Consider the following 15,503-nt stretch of genomic DNA (forward strand, 5'->3'; position numbering starts at 1 on the left):
ATGTAGCAGTGTGTTTTCATGCTTTCTGAGGTTCAGGTTTCTTTTTGAAGTAGTGACATCTCTAATGGAGTCTTTGATTTTAGATATCCCTCCCTTCAGTAAAGGAATTTGAAATTACCTTGCAATAAACATTAGAAAAAAACATTTTGGGGTGGTGGGGGACTAGGTATCACAGAAACACCCTCTTCGATATTACTTTGTTCATTGTTGCTCACCATCTATTTTTGCTACTTCCTATTGGGCTTTCTGTCCTTGTTTCTTACTTCATGTCTGCCTTGACGTGTGTGATGAAGCATAAAGACAGGCAACCGACTAGCCAGCCATCCTGGCAGCCATTCACTTCTGTGTCCACCCATATTATTACAGCTAGGAGTGGACAGCACGAACGAGGCCTCACCTTCCCCTGGTGTCCTCTTTTGTGGCTTTTCATTTACTCAGCGTCTGAGAGTGTGAAGGCTGCTCTTCGCTCCGCCAGTCCTATTCCAGCTCTACATATCCTAGCGTGGAGCTCCAGTGGTAGGATGAGTGAGCCTGTATGAGGCCCGGTATAGGAGCGGTGCTGCTTGGCTAGTTGGCACTCATCTGAGACCTGTTTTTCTCCCCTGCACACCTTTTACACAGCCATGTCTGACAGGAAAACCTCTGACTGTTAACCTCTGCAACCGAAAAGCTTCGACTGTATGTGCAAGAGCAGCAGCAGATATTTTAAAGTGACAACTAAACTAATTGGAACTAAAACAGTTTGTAAGGATATTACATGCTGTATGGTTGTATACTGCCTGAGAAACTAGACCAGAGCTGACAGAGATTGCAAATCTATTTCTTTTATGAGACTTTAAGATTGTTTTCCACTCAGCTGTGTAATGGCCAGAACCAAAATCTGTCCCCTCAAATTGAGTAATTTTTCCTCAAAATCACAATTGTCAATCTTATGATGACGCTACAAGGAAGGTCAGAAGAAGTAGTTAGAATTCATCCTCTAGGAACTGTGAATATCTGTACAGAATTATATGGCAACCAATGGAGTAGATGTGAATACTTCACTGGATGATTAAAAGTTTGACCTGCTATTGGCATTAGATGAAAAGTAATGGGATCATCAAAGTTATTAAAAATTTTCCCCTGGGGAAAATGAATGTCTGTACAGAATTATATGACAATACATGTAATTGTTGATAAGATATTTCAGTCTGGGCCATAGTAGTGGATCGACTGTCATTGCCTTTCATAAAGCTATGCTGCTATTATGTCTAAAGATGACAGTAACTATTTATGCGCAGAAATACGATGCTTTCATAACGCCCATTCACCAATATAATTTAATGAAACAACCATCCTCTGTATTTGCTCGATGATGAAATCGCCGAGGTCTCATTGTCGTGACGTCCTGACAGCTGTTCCATGAGGAAAACACAGCCTCAACAGCGTTTCCATGAAGAGAGGGAGAAAAAAAAATCCAGTTTTATTAAAAAGGGGATATGAAAAAAGAGCCTCAAACATTTGAATTTATCTGGCTCAGCATAATGCTGCCTAACGTTTTACAATTTAATGCCACACAATAGGGAAATTTAATTATACATGATGTGGATCATGAAGTGTGTGCTGAAATAGACATTTTTCTCAGTTGAATTATCATTATTTTTCTTTTGTCTTTGCATTTCTCCGCCAGCTGAAAGTTATGCATATCCCTCCCCCCACCCCCCATTCCTCATTAATACTTATACAACACAAATGCAGTCACTATTTATTACTTTAGCAATTTTTTCTTTAGATGTGATGTGATTGTGGCAGCTAGTGAAAACTAGTGCCAAATCATTTTTGATGGGTAATCAACATTGGACAAGTTAATTGAAAAATGTAATCACTTTCTCAGTATATATTATTCAGTGAAAATGTAATTACATTACAACTATAGAAAACCAAAAATGTTCATTCTTATGAAAGTTACTCAGTGACGCATGAAGCCAACTTCCATTTATGAATAACCCTGATCTTCTGCATCTACAGCAAGCTCATTAGAGATGTATGCCAGCTAAGCCAGCTAACTTCCACTTTAGCTCATTGCTAATTTGAATTGAGATAAAACAATTTTATTGTGCGGTTCTGTTATCTAACCAAATTAATCAAGTTATGATAGTGAAATTAGTCATTTTGAAGGAGAATTATCTGTTGATTTACAGCCAAGCTAACATGTAATCACACTCAATAATAAAACAAGCCGACCCCTAAATTGTCAAAGCAAACGAGAGTCAATGTTATTTGAATTAGTATTTTAATTACTAAAATTTCGAATTGTTATCACTTAAAATAGCTCAAAATGGAAAAAGGGAATCACACTAATTGCACATGCTAGCATAGCTTATCAGAAAGCCTAAGCATGGGGATATAGCTAATGTTAGCCTCGCTATGTCCAAAAGTAAAAAAAAAAATCTGCCTGCCAGAACTCTACAAATTAACACTTGTCATCTTTTAGACTTTGGTTTTTGTACGGATTAAACAAATGAGATATTACTTATAAGTAGTGTGCTTAACTGCTTGAAAGGGCCTTGAATGACCTTTGTATGCCTACAGTCCAGTGAAGTAAATTGAACACTGGCCTAAGGGAAACTAACCCAGAGTAAACCAGTTGTAGTCCGGGCCATAGCAGGAGGGGATTCCAAAGGCAAGATTTTATTAAACGGGAAGTGCCTATAGAGCCATATTCTCTCTGGGGGTCCAGTTATCTGAGCTTCACTCCTGCTGCACAGAAAAACAAAGAACTACTGGAGTTGGAAAAGTAGGTTTATACTGTGTTTTTTTTTTTTTTTTTTTCAATTTCTCCTCCTCAGAACAAAGGAGCGAGCGATTAATCTTGAAAAAGCTTTGTATGATTTATTAATTCCAATCCATAACACAGGCTTGCTGATTCTGATTATGTTGGATCGGGATTTGGAGATTTCAGGGCTTTATTTGTCTTGAGATAGGATTATTTCACAGTTTATAAATTCAGTGTCAGTCTTCAGACACTGTTCCTAAACAAGGTTTGCATGCTTATGCTGCTTCTGGCTGTTTGGGGGCATGAATGCACACACAGAAATACACTGACCAGACTGTTTTAAAGCAAAAAAAACATGGATTTAAGACATTGTACAGATTCAATTGAAGTTTAAATTAAATCTAAGACAAACCAACATCAAATTAAACCTTGTTTATCATTGATTCTGAGTGATAATTATTATATGCACTGTTCCTGTTCTTGACAGTTTTGTGCGGACATAGGCCACCAAGATCTAATTTGTAATGGATTTTCCATTTTCTGTTCCATTTCCTCCTTTCCACTAGAATTGCTGCTCATTTCATAAAGAGATGACTGCGCTTCATTTTTGTTTGTGTCTCGTCTCTTTGCTTTAAATAGAATTCAAATTATTTCTTTGATAGGTAAACTTGGTAGTTTGACAAAGCCCTCTTACTTGTTTTTGTGTTGCACTTGTAATTGTAAATAGTTCACATTCATTTTGACTGCTTCCTGTTTTTTATAGCTTGTATCAAATATTATCAGAGCAGCCTTGCAGAAATTTAACAAATCATCCAACCTTTTAGAATTTAATTATTTTTCATGTTTGGATCACATTCTGAATAGTGAACATTTTCATCCTTGTAGATTTAAAGTGGATAATCGTTTTATTTAAAAATAAATACAAAGGTAAATATGACTGGTGGATTCAGCCACTTAACATGCGTAGTTTTAAAATGATTTATTTATGAGGAGTAAGCTGTAATTTAAAATAGGCCTATGTACAGTATGCAATCTTATATATTGTGTGTATAAGCACAAGTGTGAGCACATTTTAATCCTTTTTTTCAGCTGTAAAAACCCTTAAATCAGATTTGAACACAGAGAGTAAGGTGCACAGTCCTGTGGAGAGAGCACTTTGAGGGCTCAGACATGAGAGTGAGAGTAACATTACTACCCAGGGATCAGGAGATGACTTTGTTCCTGACTCTTCTGTCTTAGCGGACTATCATGTTTTTCATTTGTCAGCAGCGTAACGCCACGTACACAACAATGCCTCTTGCCAACAAAACTACACAAGCCTCTTGCTTGTTCAGGAAAAATACAAATTGCTCTGTGGTGCTCTGCTGCTCAGAAGTCTGTGTTCCCTGTCGAAAACACAAGGTCTGGATCCGAGTGTTTACTCTGAAGCAGTTAACTGATGCTCTTAGTGGGACCGGTGCTGCCCCTGGGTTGATGGTTGGAGCTGGCCTGCACCCTTGTATCCCTGCAGTGTGACGGCAGCGCTGAGGTCAGGAGGGGCACTATGAATCACAAATCCCCGTCTGATTTGTAAACTGTTGGGACATTGATTTACACGGGTGATCAGATGAAAGAAATCCTCTGGCAGCTAGCAGGAAGATGGGGGTATGCTGAGGGAGTGTAATCACATAGCAGATTGCTCTTGAGAAGAAGGTCAAAGCCCACTCTTATTGTGATTAAAACCCTTTTTTATGTGCACTGAGCTGCTCTGCTGTTCCTCAACCAGTGGGGCCACAGGCGATAATAAAGGATCTTGCTCTTTACTGTAACATTAGAGGTCAAAACTGCACAAATCAGGCTTCATTGTAATTATGATTACATCATGATAAACAGTTGTTTATATATCAAAACATGATTGAGTTTTCCCTAATAGTTCACAGTCGGTTCATGATAGGAATATTTTACCAACAACCTTTGTTTTAGTTTTGTGAAAGTTCTCATTTGTTAAATATAGCAAAAACACAAGTGGACATACAAGAATGTATACCGAATAACATGAAATTGGTTATGATTTACATCAGGAACTATTTGATCACAGAATAGAAAACCAGACTATGATTCTGAACAGGAATCCAATGGCTTTTTGTTTTTGGCCATTGTTGATACTCAATGTATCAGTTGAGGTTCAATCAAGATTAGACTACCAGCTGGGCAAATTGGGAAACTACCCTGTGGCACCAGACACCCAGGGACCTCATAAATCTAACTTTTATTGAATTTCAGAGAGTTTAAACAAAAAAAAATCCTGAAAAATGACTTGGGCCATTATTTTAAGATGGTGTCGATATAATATACTCCACTGAAGCACTATAGATTACAATATTGTATCGCTTTCTCATAGCAGAGTTAAAAAACAAGCAACTAAAACAGTCAAAATCTCACACAGCAAACAAGCTGTGAAGATAATGCAAAGATAATCCATCAACAAGAGCTAATTCTAATCAAAACAGAGTTTGAAATCAAATCCTTTCTGCTCTTTCTCATAATTTGACTGTACAACTGTATCTGACAATTTTAAGCAATTAACCATGTATCACTACTTATGTAATGTAAAAGTCACAGTTGTCATTTCAGATGTCTAGATCTTCTCTTTGTCCTGTTTTATACTGTTGTACAGTCCACTTCACTTCACTACACTCACCTCCACTATTCTCAGAATATGTCCAACAGCACATAATGCTTTGGTGAGTCAGAGATTATAAGTCGCAGGAAACATGTGTAACATCCAATCATGAATAGGAACTATCAGTGTAGTGAGGAGCTGACCCACCAGGGTTGAACACAAAGAGAGAATGTGTAGTACCAGTTGTAACTCAGTATTAGCTTGTGGTTTTGCTCTGAGTGAGCTCACCCTGACTCTGCTCTTCTCTTCTGTCTTTTTTTAGTAGCCGACTGTCGAATCTTAGAGGGATTGCAGAGATACTCCTCCATCCCCACATACCTGCCCGTCAACTACCAGGTCCTCAACGCTGACTTGGCGTTCTTCCTGAAGGAGGCCAACCAGGACATCATGAGGAACTCTAGCCTGATGTCGCGGACTGAGCCCTTCTTCATCTACCAGGCCAGAAGTTTGCCCTCGATGAACACTAGCTACGGGCCCCTCTCTGTGGAGCAGGCCGTCCCTTTAGAGCTCCTGCAGAGCCCGGGGACGTTCCCCGCCTCTTCTCTTTTTACCTTCAACTGGAAGGTGCAGACCTTTATCATGAATACCAGGATCCACTTGGCCAAGCCCAAAGTCCAGGTGCTGTTTTATGTCGCAGGCAGGGACTGGGACGACTACAGCGCCATCGACAAGCTTCCCTGCGTGCACATGTTTGCTTTCCATGAGACCCAGGAGGTGCGTGGCTCTTGCCAGTTAAAAGGGGGGCTGGGGCTGTGTGTGGCTGAGCTGGAGCCCTTGGGAAGCTGGTTCAGCCCACCCAGCGTAGTGCCAGGACGCCAGAGGAACCTGGAGGTGTCTGAGGGCACGCCAGTGGAGCTGTACTACATGCTGCAGTCCACAGAGGCGGGGGAGTGCCACTCAGAAGAGGCCAGGAAGGATACCTTCATCCGCTCAAGCCAGGAAGGGCTGTTTGGTTCCTACACCTCCACACCGCTACGCAGGATTGGTGGCATAAGGCTCTATCAGAACCCCACCCCACCACCGCTCGCTGAACATAGGCTGGATAATAACTTTATGGTCATGGTGCCAGCCACACCCATGAGACAGAGGGAAACCGTCTCTGCTTTCATCACTGTGTCAGCCTACTCTCCTGTGGAGATGTTTACTCTCAGGTAAGAAGGCTTTTCTTTTTGTGCTGCTGTGAAGTGTCTGGCTGCAGACTTATTCTGTCAGTCTCAGACTGTGGAGCTCTGCAGCTGGTGTCTGTTGACTCCTGCTTTAGTAATTTTAGTCTCCCTTAAAGATTTAGGTAGTATCCACACTCAGGTTTTTTTGTTTCCTCAAGGCATAAGCCTGGAGGGGATCATGTGTTCAGTCTTGTATGTGAGAGTGTGCACAATCCAAAATGAACTTTTTGCCAATAGTTGAAAAAATGAGCTGTTGAAAAAACAGCTACTGGCCAAAATATTTTCAACCAGCTATAATAAACACTGCTTTGTATTGCTGTTGCTGTCATTTAAAAAAAGCTAATCTCTCTCTTTAAACCACACTTTCACATACTTAATCTTTTATTTTACTGGCAGATTGATCTATTCTGGCAATGTGCCATCCCATACTTGCAGAGTCTCTTGGTGGTTTGGGCAAAATTACCCTATATAGTACACAAATAATACCACTGGTAATCCAGACGGGTATTAAACAGTATAGGTAATCATAGCAATGGTGGACAGCAAAGGTCAAACAAAGAATCGCAATACAATTATTGATGTTTACCGGTGCTAATCTTGGACCCTGTCTGTCTGTCTGTCTGCCTGTCTGCAGCTTATCTTGCATACTTATTCTGTATTATTCATTCATTCATTCATTAACCTTAACCACTTATTGGAATCGGGTCGTGGGGGGCCGGAGCCAATCCCAGCTGACATTGGGCGAGATGCGGTGGACAGGTCGCCAGACTATAGCAGGGCTAACACATAGAGACAGACAATCACACTCTCATTCACACCTACGGGCAATTTAGAGTTGGCAATTAAACTACTACTATACTACTATACATATATATGCATTTATATATTTTTTTAATCTTGTGTGGTGTGTTACATCAAAATAATAATAGTAAAGTAAATTAAGTTTGAATTGAGATGTTTGGACTTATCATCCTCTTTTTTGTTTCTTTATCAAATGTATACAGTAATTTAAGCCCGGGACACCCAGTTAAAGTACCACTACACTATTCTGTGCATCTTAAAGAAAATTGAGACTATACTGCACTCCCAGTTCCCCACCCACACCAGATATGCACTCTACTGAGTCAAGTTAAAAAATATATAAACACTGAACAAATAGCTAAATCTTTCTTCTTTCTATTAGCAAACTGTTATGTTGTGCCTCAAACAGACTGCTTATTGTGTTTTGTCTCAGCAGGTTAAACCTCCATTCTCTCTTCTGCACTCGTATTGTGTTTTATTACAACTGCAATTTAGTTGTTGACTTTTTATTTCATTTTTGAAGTCAAACAAAAACAAGAATGAGTGTGAAATAATGATCTGATGCAGCTCCTAAGCGTCACCTGTTAACCAAACAGCAATTCCTGTGCTGCTGCACTGACGCTTCTGATCAAATCAGTATTGATCGTGGAGACGTCTGACAACATAAACGTAAACACAGGCTAATGGCAACAACTTTACTGCGAGATTGGCTGTATTGGAATTCCAAATGAGTGATCAGAGAAAGAGAGGTCGAGAAAGTTGCCTTGTAAACTTTACTTCTGTGAAGGCAAATGTTTCTTACCTGTACGTGATATGAAAATATGTGTGGGAAACAGCTCCTGCACACTTTTTTCTCCTACTATTTTTCAGTCAAGTGGCATTCATCACTCACTTCATATAACAAGTGACAACAAATCACACAATCTTGAAGGACAGCAGTCTATTCAAGGGCCCAAGCCATAAACCAAACATAAACAGACACGATAAACAAATATGGACACATATGTTATTGCTAAATCGACTGAATGGGCCTTGGGTTTCTTTCCCCTGAAATGTAAAATGTTATGTGTTAGGCACATTAACTATTTTTCAAAAAAGACAAAAACCACCTCAAGCTAACATTAAAAATTGCATGCACATTTTTGACAGTTTTTTCGAAATTAAACTTCTCTCAAGCAAATCTTTAAAATGCGATTGGAAATTCATTGATGGAAACACGACTACTGTTTATGGGGAAAATTGCCTTCAGGGCTTTCTGCTAAAAAGTCAGGTGAGTATAGAGACCATTGATGTAATTAGACAAGGATCCAGCTAAGTGAGTACAGGCTTTACACCTGGGAGACTGGGGTTTGAGCTCACTCTATGTGGCATAGACAGTAGCTCTTCTTCAAAATGTGCATGGAACTTTATTGATGGAAACACCAAAATTTGATAATGCTTTCAAAAATGCGCATAAAGGTTTTCACGATCGATTGAGGTGTTTTTTGTAGTTTTAAAAAAATTGTTAATGTGCTAAACAGGAGATGAGTTCTGACGTAGCAAACATTTAACTCACATCCCTGATCAGCTTTTCTTCTACTGTTTTCTCTCCGGCGCAATCTCTACTTCTTCTACTGTTTACTGACAGATTAGCCTAAACAGCATTACTTTACACTGCCATCTTCTGATGGAAGTATGTCAATGCAGCTTTGGTTATTTGCTCGAAACCAGTTGATGTCAACGTCCCTAATTTGCATTTTTTTCTTTAATGCAACATTTTTAAAAAATGCTTCAAAATTTGCTTCAACTAATGGATAGTGAATCTAGAAACTTGCTTTGCAGATCATGCATTGGTTAATAAGAATTAACATGTATTTTTCTGCTAGATGCTTATGATTGAAGTATAATGAATAAACCGTCTTGTTTCGTTCTCATCTTTGATGACAGTTGCACATGCGTAGGACTGAAAGGACACTCATGAGAAAATGGTGTCTGCTAGACAAAATTTATGAGCTGAAGTGCAAGGGAGCATTACAATTTCCTGCCAACAGAAGTTTAGTTATGTGGTGTTACAGGATGTTTTCATTTGGCATGTTAAGTTTAGCCAGGTAACCAAGCATGTGTTCCACAGTGAAGCAGGTTATCTCTCAGAAAAGGCTTGATTCAGTGAAGCTGTTGATAGGTACTAATTACAGTGAACAGATGAGACAAAATGATTTAGATAATTAACATGCAATGCAAATGAGGATGTCATTAATTAAAATGCATGTCCATTAGTGTAATGACTGAAGCCGATCTTAATCACAATGGTTTGGAACATTTATAAACCTTCCGAGAAGCTGCAACGAGGGGTCAAGCCAATTTGTCAACCTGTGTGAAGGAAAACAAGCTGCATGCTGAATGGGAGAGTTTTCTGCCTAGGCAAGGTGAAAAGCAAAGAGGCAATTTTAAAATGAGACATAAAAAAAAATGTATATAAAGCTCCCCTCATTTTCCTTTTCCAGTTGTTTACTAATGAATATCATTTACCAAGCTAACAGAGAAGATACACAGAGTGTGCTTCAGGCTTAAAATTGGAGCGAAGGCAAACAAGTTCACAATAACTGTGAAGTTTTAACAAGCCAAACAAATTCTCCGGACTTATGTCCTTCCTGTGCTTCATTTAATTACCGAATAGTTGTCCCGGAGTGATAAGGCAAACTTTTTTTCCCCATTTTTCTAAATTGAGAAACTCTTCTTTCATCAGTCAAATGAACAGAACAGGCTGGCCACAGAGGCAATGCCTGTGGTGCTTTTATTTGGCAGTGGAGCGCATGGCGGGCGCAGGTTGGCCATCTGAGAGCAGCAGATATGGAAAGGCCTCTGTGTGGTCCTAGGTGATAAGGCTGTCCTCATACATGCATTTGTTAGGACGCTTAATCACCAGAGCGAGAACACTTTGATCTCTATATTCACAACATCATTATCATCTGTGTACTACACACTTCTGTGTTAGCCATTGTTGGCTGTGTCGCCCTGAATACAGAATGAGCTTATGATCCTGTGAAATCTGTCGAACAGACCTTCCGCCACTTTAGTTTTAAATGTTTATTAGACCCCCTGGTTTCAAACATTTAATAACAAAATACAAGCCCTTCATATTCTATTGCTTAGTTTTAGACCTCAGTCTGTGCAAGCATGTGTAAACAACATATCTTTATTAAAAAGCTCACTTTTCGCATGAAAAAGGCTACATTTAAAAGAAAATGAAAATGGCTACTGAGCCCTTCAGTAATTCTTTTCTATAAAATTCAGTCTTCACCTGCGTCTCATCCATTATGCTGGAAGGTTCATGCTGCGATAGATATTATGCAATGAAAGCTAATTTCACATATTTTTAATCGCCAATCATACGGCCAATTTATTGCTTTGTGGATGCCCAGCATGGTTCGCCTTGCTGGGGTAATTCTGACTTGACATGCTACTTTTAATTTGATGGGCTCTGATTTGATTTGACCTCCTCTGTGTTAATAGGCTGTGTCAATCACAAACTTGACTGTAGTTTACTTTGCTTGAATTTTGAGGGAAATTGCTGTAGAGTGTCAAATGGTCTCTGCTTTTAGTCCCAATCACAAGTCATCCTGACATATTAGTACATTTCTATTTCATGTCCCCTCTCCCTTTGATAAGCCCTCACCCACTGGACAGAAATATCATGATTTAGATGTGAATAGAAAGAAGAATGCCTGAATATTACAATATGAAAAGACTATTCTGATTATTCATATTTTTTCACGTTTGTGAAAGATGCATCACCATTATCTGCCTGGCATTAATGCCAAAGTGAAGGTACCCAGTTTAGAGTGTACGCATGTTCAAAAATATGCCGCTCATAATATAAAGTACTTCAGGAGTGCACATAATTACAGTGTTCATCAAATGTTCATAAGAGGATGTTATTTTGATTTGATGATATGAGCTACCTCTCGTTTTACTTTTGGTTTGAATTCATATCAGTAAATTTAAGTGGTCCAATTCTATTTATTCATGGGTTGTGTGTTCACAAATTCAACTAAAAGTGCCCAATACTCAAATTATTAAAGAGGCTCATATTCCATCAGTCGAATTTCGATCAAAAAAGTGTTTTCATTGAGTGAAAAACATGGAGTTGGTATGATGGGATTAGTTACAGCAAAACAGCAAAATTCAACTTGATTCAGGACAGAAGTTGATCCCTGCCAGCCCTGAGTTTATCTTTTCCAAAATACAAAGATTTGACCTCATCAATTTTTATTTTGTTTTTTTTAAGTGGTATTAAAATTCATACATAACATAAACATTAAGTAGTAATTACTATGATGCTCTTAAAATTAATTGCCTCCAGATAATGTTCTCTGCAGTGTTTAAAAGCAGAGGGCCTCACTGCTAAAGCATAGATCATCTCCATTAACATCATAACATTTTTTGCTCAATTTTATAAAAATAAAGCATTCATTTTACACGAAAAGAGCAGAGATGCTACTTCACACAGCAAGTTTGTCATTTACAAACTAAATTGATGACAAAACAAAAAATCAAGTTCATAGGCTGCATGACAAAACCTTTGGTTTTTGGACTACCATTCTGAAGGCTCAAGTTTAGCATTTTGGCAGTCGCCATGTTAGTTTTTTGGAGGTAGAAGGGGCCATATATGGAGGAGATTGTGGTAACCAACCCAGCAGGGCCAGTGATCATATAGCCACTAGCTAATGCTAGCGCTAGTCATAGACTGTATAAATAATGGACGTAGTGACCGTGACGTCACCCATTGGTTTGTGGACTGCCCGTTTGAGGCATCGAGTTCAGCGTATCACTCGTTGCCATCTTGTGTCACCATCTTGTTTCCGAAAACAGGGAGCAGACCATATTTGGACTGTGGAGGAGCAAGAGGGATCTGACGAAACTTACTACACGCCTCTCTACACCAGCAACCCGACTGAGAGAAGTCGCTGCTAATTCATGTTAGCATTAACTGGAGCATTAACTGGGATGTTAGTTTTGACAAGCAAAAAACAAAAACAAAATGTTCGTTACTTACCTCAGAAAAATGAACAGCAACTCCTTGGAGTGTCTGTTAGTCCAACCAAGCGCTGAACAAGACATTTTTAATGAACAAAATGTTCAAATAAACTACCATTAAGTGAAAATTCAGCTTGAAAGGCTCAAAGTTATGAGACTAAACCGCTAAACATCCTTTTTTATATCAATATATCTTTATTGACACTTTGCAGTGGATACGCATTGTTCAACTTCTTTCCAGATGATGGCTTGCCTTGTTAGTGACCTGTCAATCAAAGGTGGCCACGCCCCAAATCATATGATTATTTATCTTCTTTTTTCTTCTAGATGGGACCATTGTTTATACTATTAACATCAAATTGTCGTGAAGAAGATTTTTTACTAGCGATTGAGACCCTTGTGTTGAGCTTAAAAAAAAATTCTGAGGTAATAAATCAAGTGACAAATTTTCTCATTTTGCAATGAAATGAATGGACCCAAATGCTTTTGCAACCTCCGTCAGCACCCCTTGTTGGAAATTTCGGTAGAATGTAGGTTTAAGGCACTTCCTGGTTTGCTTCACTGCTCAGAACCGGAGATTGCCGCTAGATAGTTTGGTTAGTGCATCCGTAATTCATGTTGAATATGATATTAATTGGGATGCTAATTTTGGATATGGACAGAAACTTAACATGCTTAATGGAAAAAAATATTTTGGTAAAACCATTTATCCATCCATTATCCCTAACCGCTTATCCGAACTCGGGTCACAGGGAAGGGAGCCTATCCCAGTATTCAGCGAGTGACGAGCTACACCCTGAACAGTGCGCCAGACTATCGCAGGGCTAACACATAGAGACAAACAACCATTCACGCTCTCATTCACTCCTAAACTGTATGTTTTTGGACTATGAGAGGAAGCCGGAGGACCCGGAGACAACTGACACAGGGAAAACATGCAAACCCCACATAGAGCCATTTTTGCTGTGAGGCAAGAGTAGTTACCACTAAACCACTGTGTAGCCTTGGTAAAACCAAACACTGAACTAGTTGTAGGCATCCAAAATGTTACAATCAACTTCTCATAGACTTCTATACAATTGGACTCCTTTTTTCAACCAGTTTAGTCGTCACCTGGTGGCCATTAGAAAGAATACAGGTCTAAGGCACTTTCACTTGGCTTCTCTTATTAATAAGCTATGTCCACTTGTATACAGTGGTCAGAAAATATATTTTGAGAGAAACATAATGGTGCCCCTCATGATTTCAATCAAAATAAATATTTAATCAAAATAATGAGGAAACATTAATATTTATATAGCATGTATCAGTAAGATGTTCATTGACAACTTGTTTAATTTCTTGATGCCGTAGCAAAGTTTGTGAAAAGTTGGAGATTTTATTGAAAACTAAAAAAGTCAACAGTGACATACAACAGGACATTATTAACATATAATAAGAACAATAACGCCGTGCCATTACAACATCAACCAGTTCATTACATCAAGGTATTTCATAACATTTTGGACAAGTTTACACACCATGCAGTCATTTCAGTAGCAGGTGATATAAGTAGTGGGGAGATTTACTGCATACTGTATACTGGGAATTATATTGCATAACATCTTGTGATGGTTTTAAAATGTCTTGTCAATGTCAAAGGACATCATCGAAATATAAATGACTGTGAACAAAGCAGGATTAGGCAGGATTAACTCTTTGGCAGAAGTATATTCCTTTGCTGTATTCCTTCTTCTTTGATATCTCACTGCTTTATTGTGCTGGATGAGAAACAGTATCACATCATAGTCTACTGTAGAGCCTTTTTATCATGAGCAGGAGTTAATCCTTATAATGTCTTCAAAGAATGAAGACATTTCTGCGCCACAAGCAGATTTTTGCACTAGTGCAGGGAGTCGACTGAAAGAAAGGACATTGAAAAAGCACTTAGGACTTTAAGGCCATTAAATTTAATATGCAAGTAATATATAAGTTGGACTCATTATCATAATATGTTTTCTGGTTTCTCTGTGCGAGCAATTCAGATTGTTATATGTCATTGATAATTCATTATTACCCCTCAGAATTAGATAGTTCATATGCAAATCAAATGCAGTGAAGGAAATTATTTTAAAGGATATTTTCCTCTTGCAGTCTCTAGTGGTATAGAGAAAAAAAAAACCCACAGCACAAAAGGAAATTGCTCGATTTTCTTTCTTGGTGCAGTGCTGCCATACAGCATGAATCACTGTACAGTGAGGGTCATTTCATGTGCATTGTCCTCCCTGGCTGGCCGCTGCCATTATTTTAACAATAGATTAGTCGATTTAAGTAACACAACATTTCAAGAGAGCAGATGTTCTCCCCAGCATGCTGTATTTCTCACTTACCAGACAAAAAGCTGCTGTAGTGAAGTGAAAGAGCACTCACACACCAATGGTGGTATGTTGGAGGTCTGTTAGGGACTGTATGGCAATTATTGGGCTGGGGAGGCGACTAAAATGTATGTTCCAATTCTAAAAAAAATAAGAACCACACCAGTGTTATTAAAAGACTACTCTTCAATTGAGCATTTCACATCTATAACATTTACGGACTCACGATGGTAGGTAAAAAAAAATAAAAAATCAGCACAACATATCTTTTAACACGTTACATTACCCACAATGCAACTGACTGCAGACAGTTCACTTTAGAAGTTCAGGTGTGCTATGCGACTAATTTATCACAAGCAGAGTTGAGGAATGGGCTGCAAAGGTCTGTTAAGCTAATTTCTTTCTTAGTCCACATTCACAGATTTTTTTTTATCCCATTTCCCATCTTTTAGCCTTCAGCACCAGCCAACATGACTTATCAGATTATGCTCCCTCTGGAGAAGCAAAAGAAAAAAGAGAGATTTTTGCTTCATGTGCCACTTAGCAATTTCATAGGAATGAATGGGGCCCCAACTCCATTGCTGTATCTAACTCTCTTTGTGCTGTGCTCAAGATCTATAAAACGCTTTGTATATTCTTTGGATATCCATATTAATATTTTCACATGCTATTCATTGGAATGCTAATTTCAGATAGTGAAAAACAGACAGAAACATAAACTACTTAATGGAAAAATGAACAACTCGTTA

At 38.7% G+C, this 15,503-nt stretch overlaps 1 protein-coding gene across 1 annotated transcript in view; it reads left to right on the top strand.

Annotated features, from left to right (window-relative positions):
- Positions 1–15,503, top strand: part of si:dkeyp-14d3.1 (transmembrane protein 132C) — a 152,614-nt gene that overhangs the window by 20,947 nt on the left and 116,164 nt on the right. The window contains exon 2 of the mRNA XM_059337945.1: positions 5,680–6,568. Within this exon, the coding sequence (XP_059193928.1) occupies positions 5,680–6,568 (889 nt within the window). The remainder of the gene's footprint in view (positions 1–5,679; positions 6,569–15,503) is intronic.

Source organism: Centropristis striata, chromosome 7 (assembly GCF_030273125.1).
Source record: "Centropristis striata isolate RG_2023a ecotype Rhode Island chromosome 7, C.striata_1.0, whole genome shotgun sequence".
NCBI lineage: Eukaryota > Metazoa > Chordata > Actinopteri > Perciformes > Serranidae > Centropristis > Centropristis striata.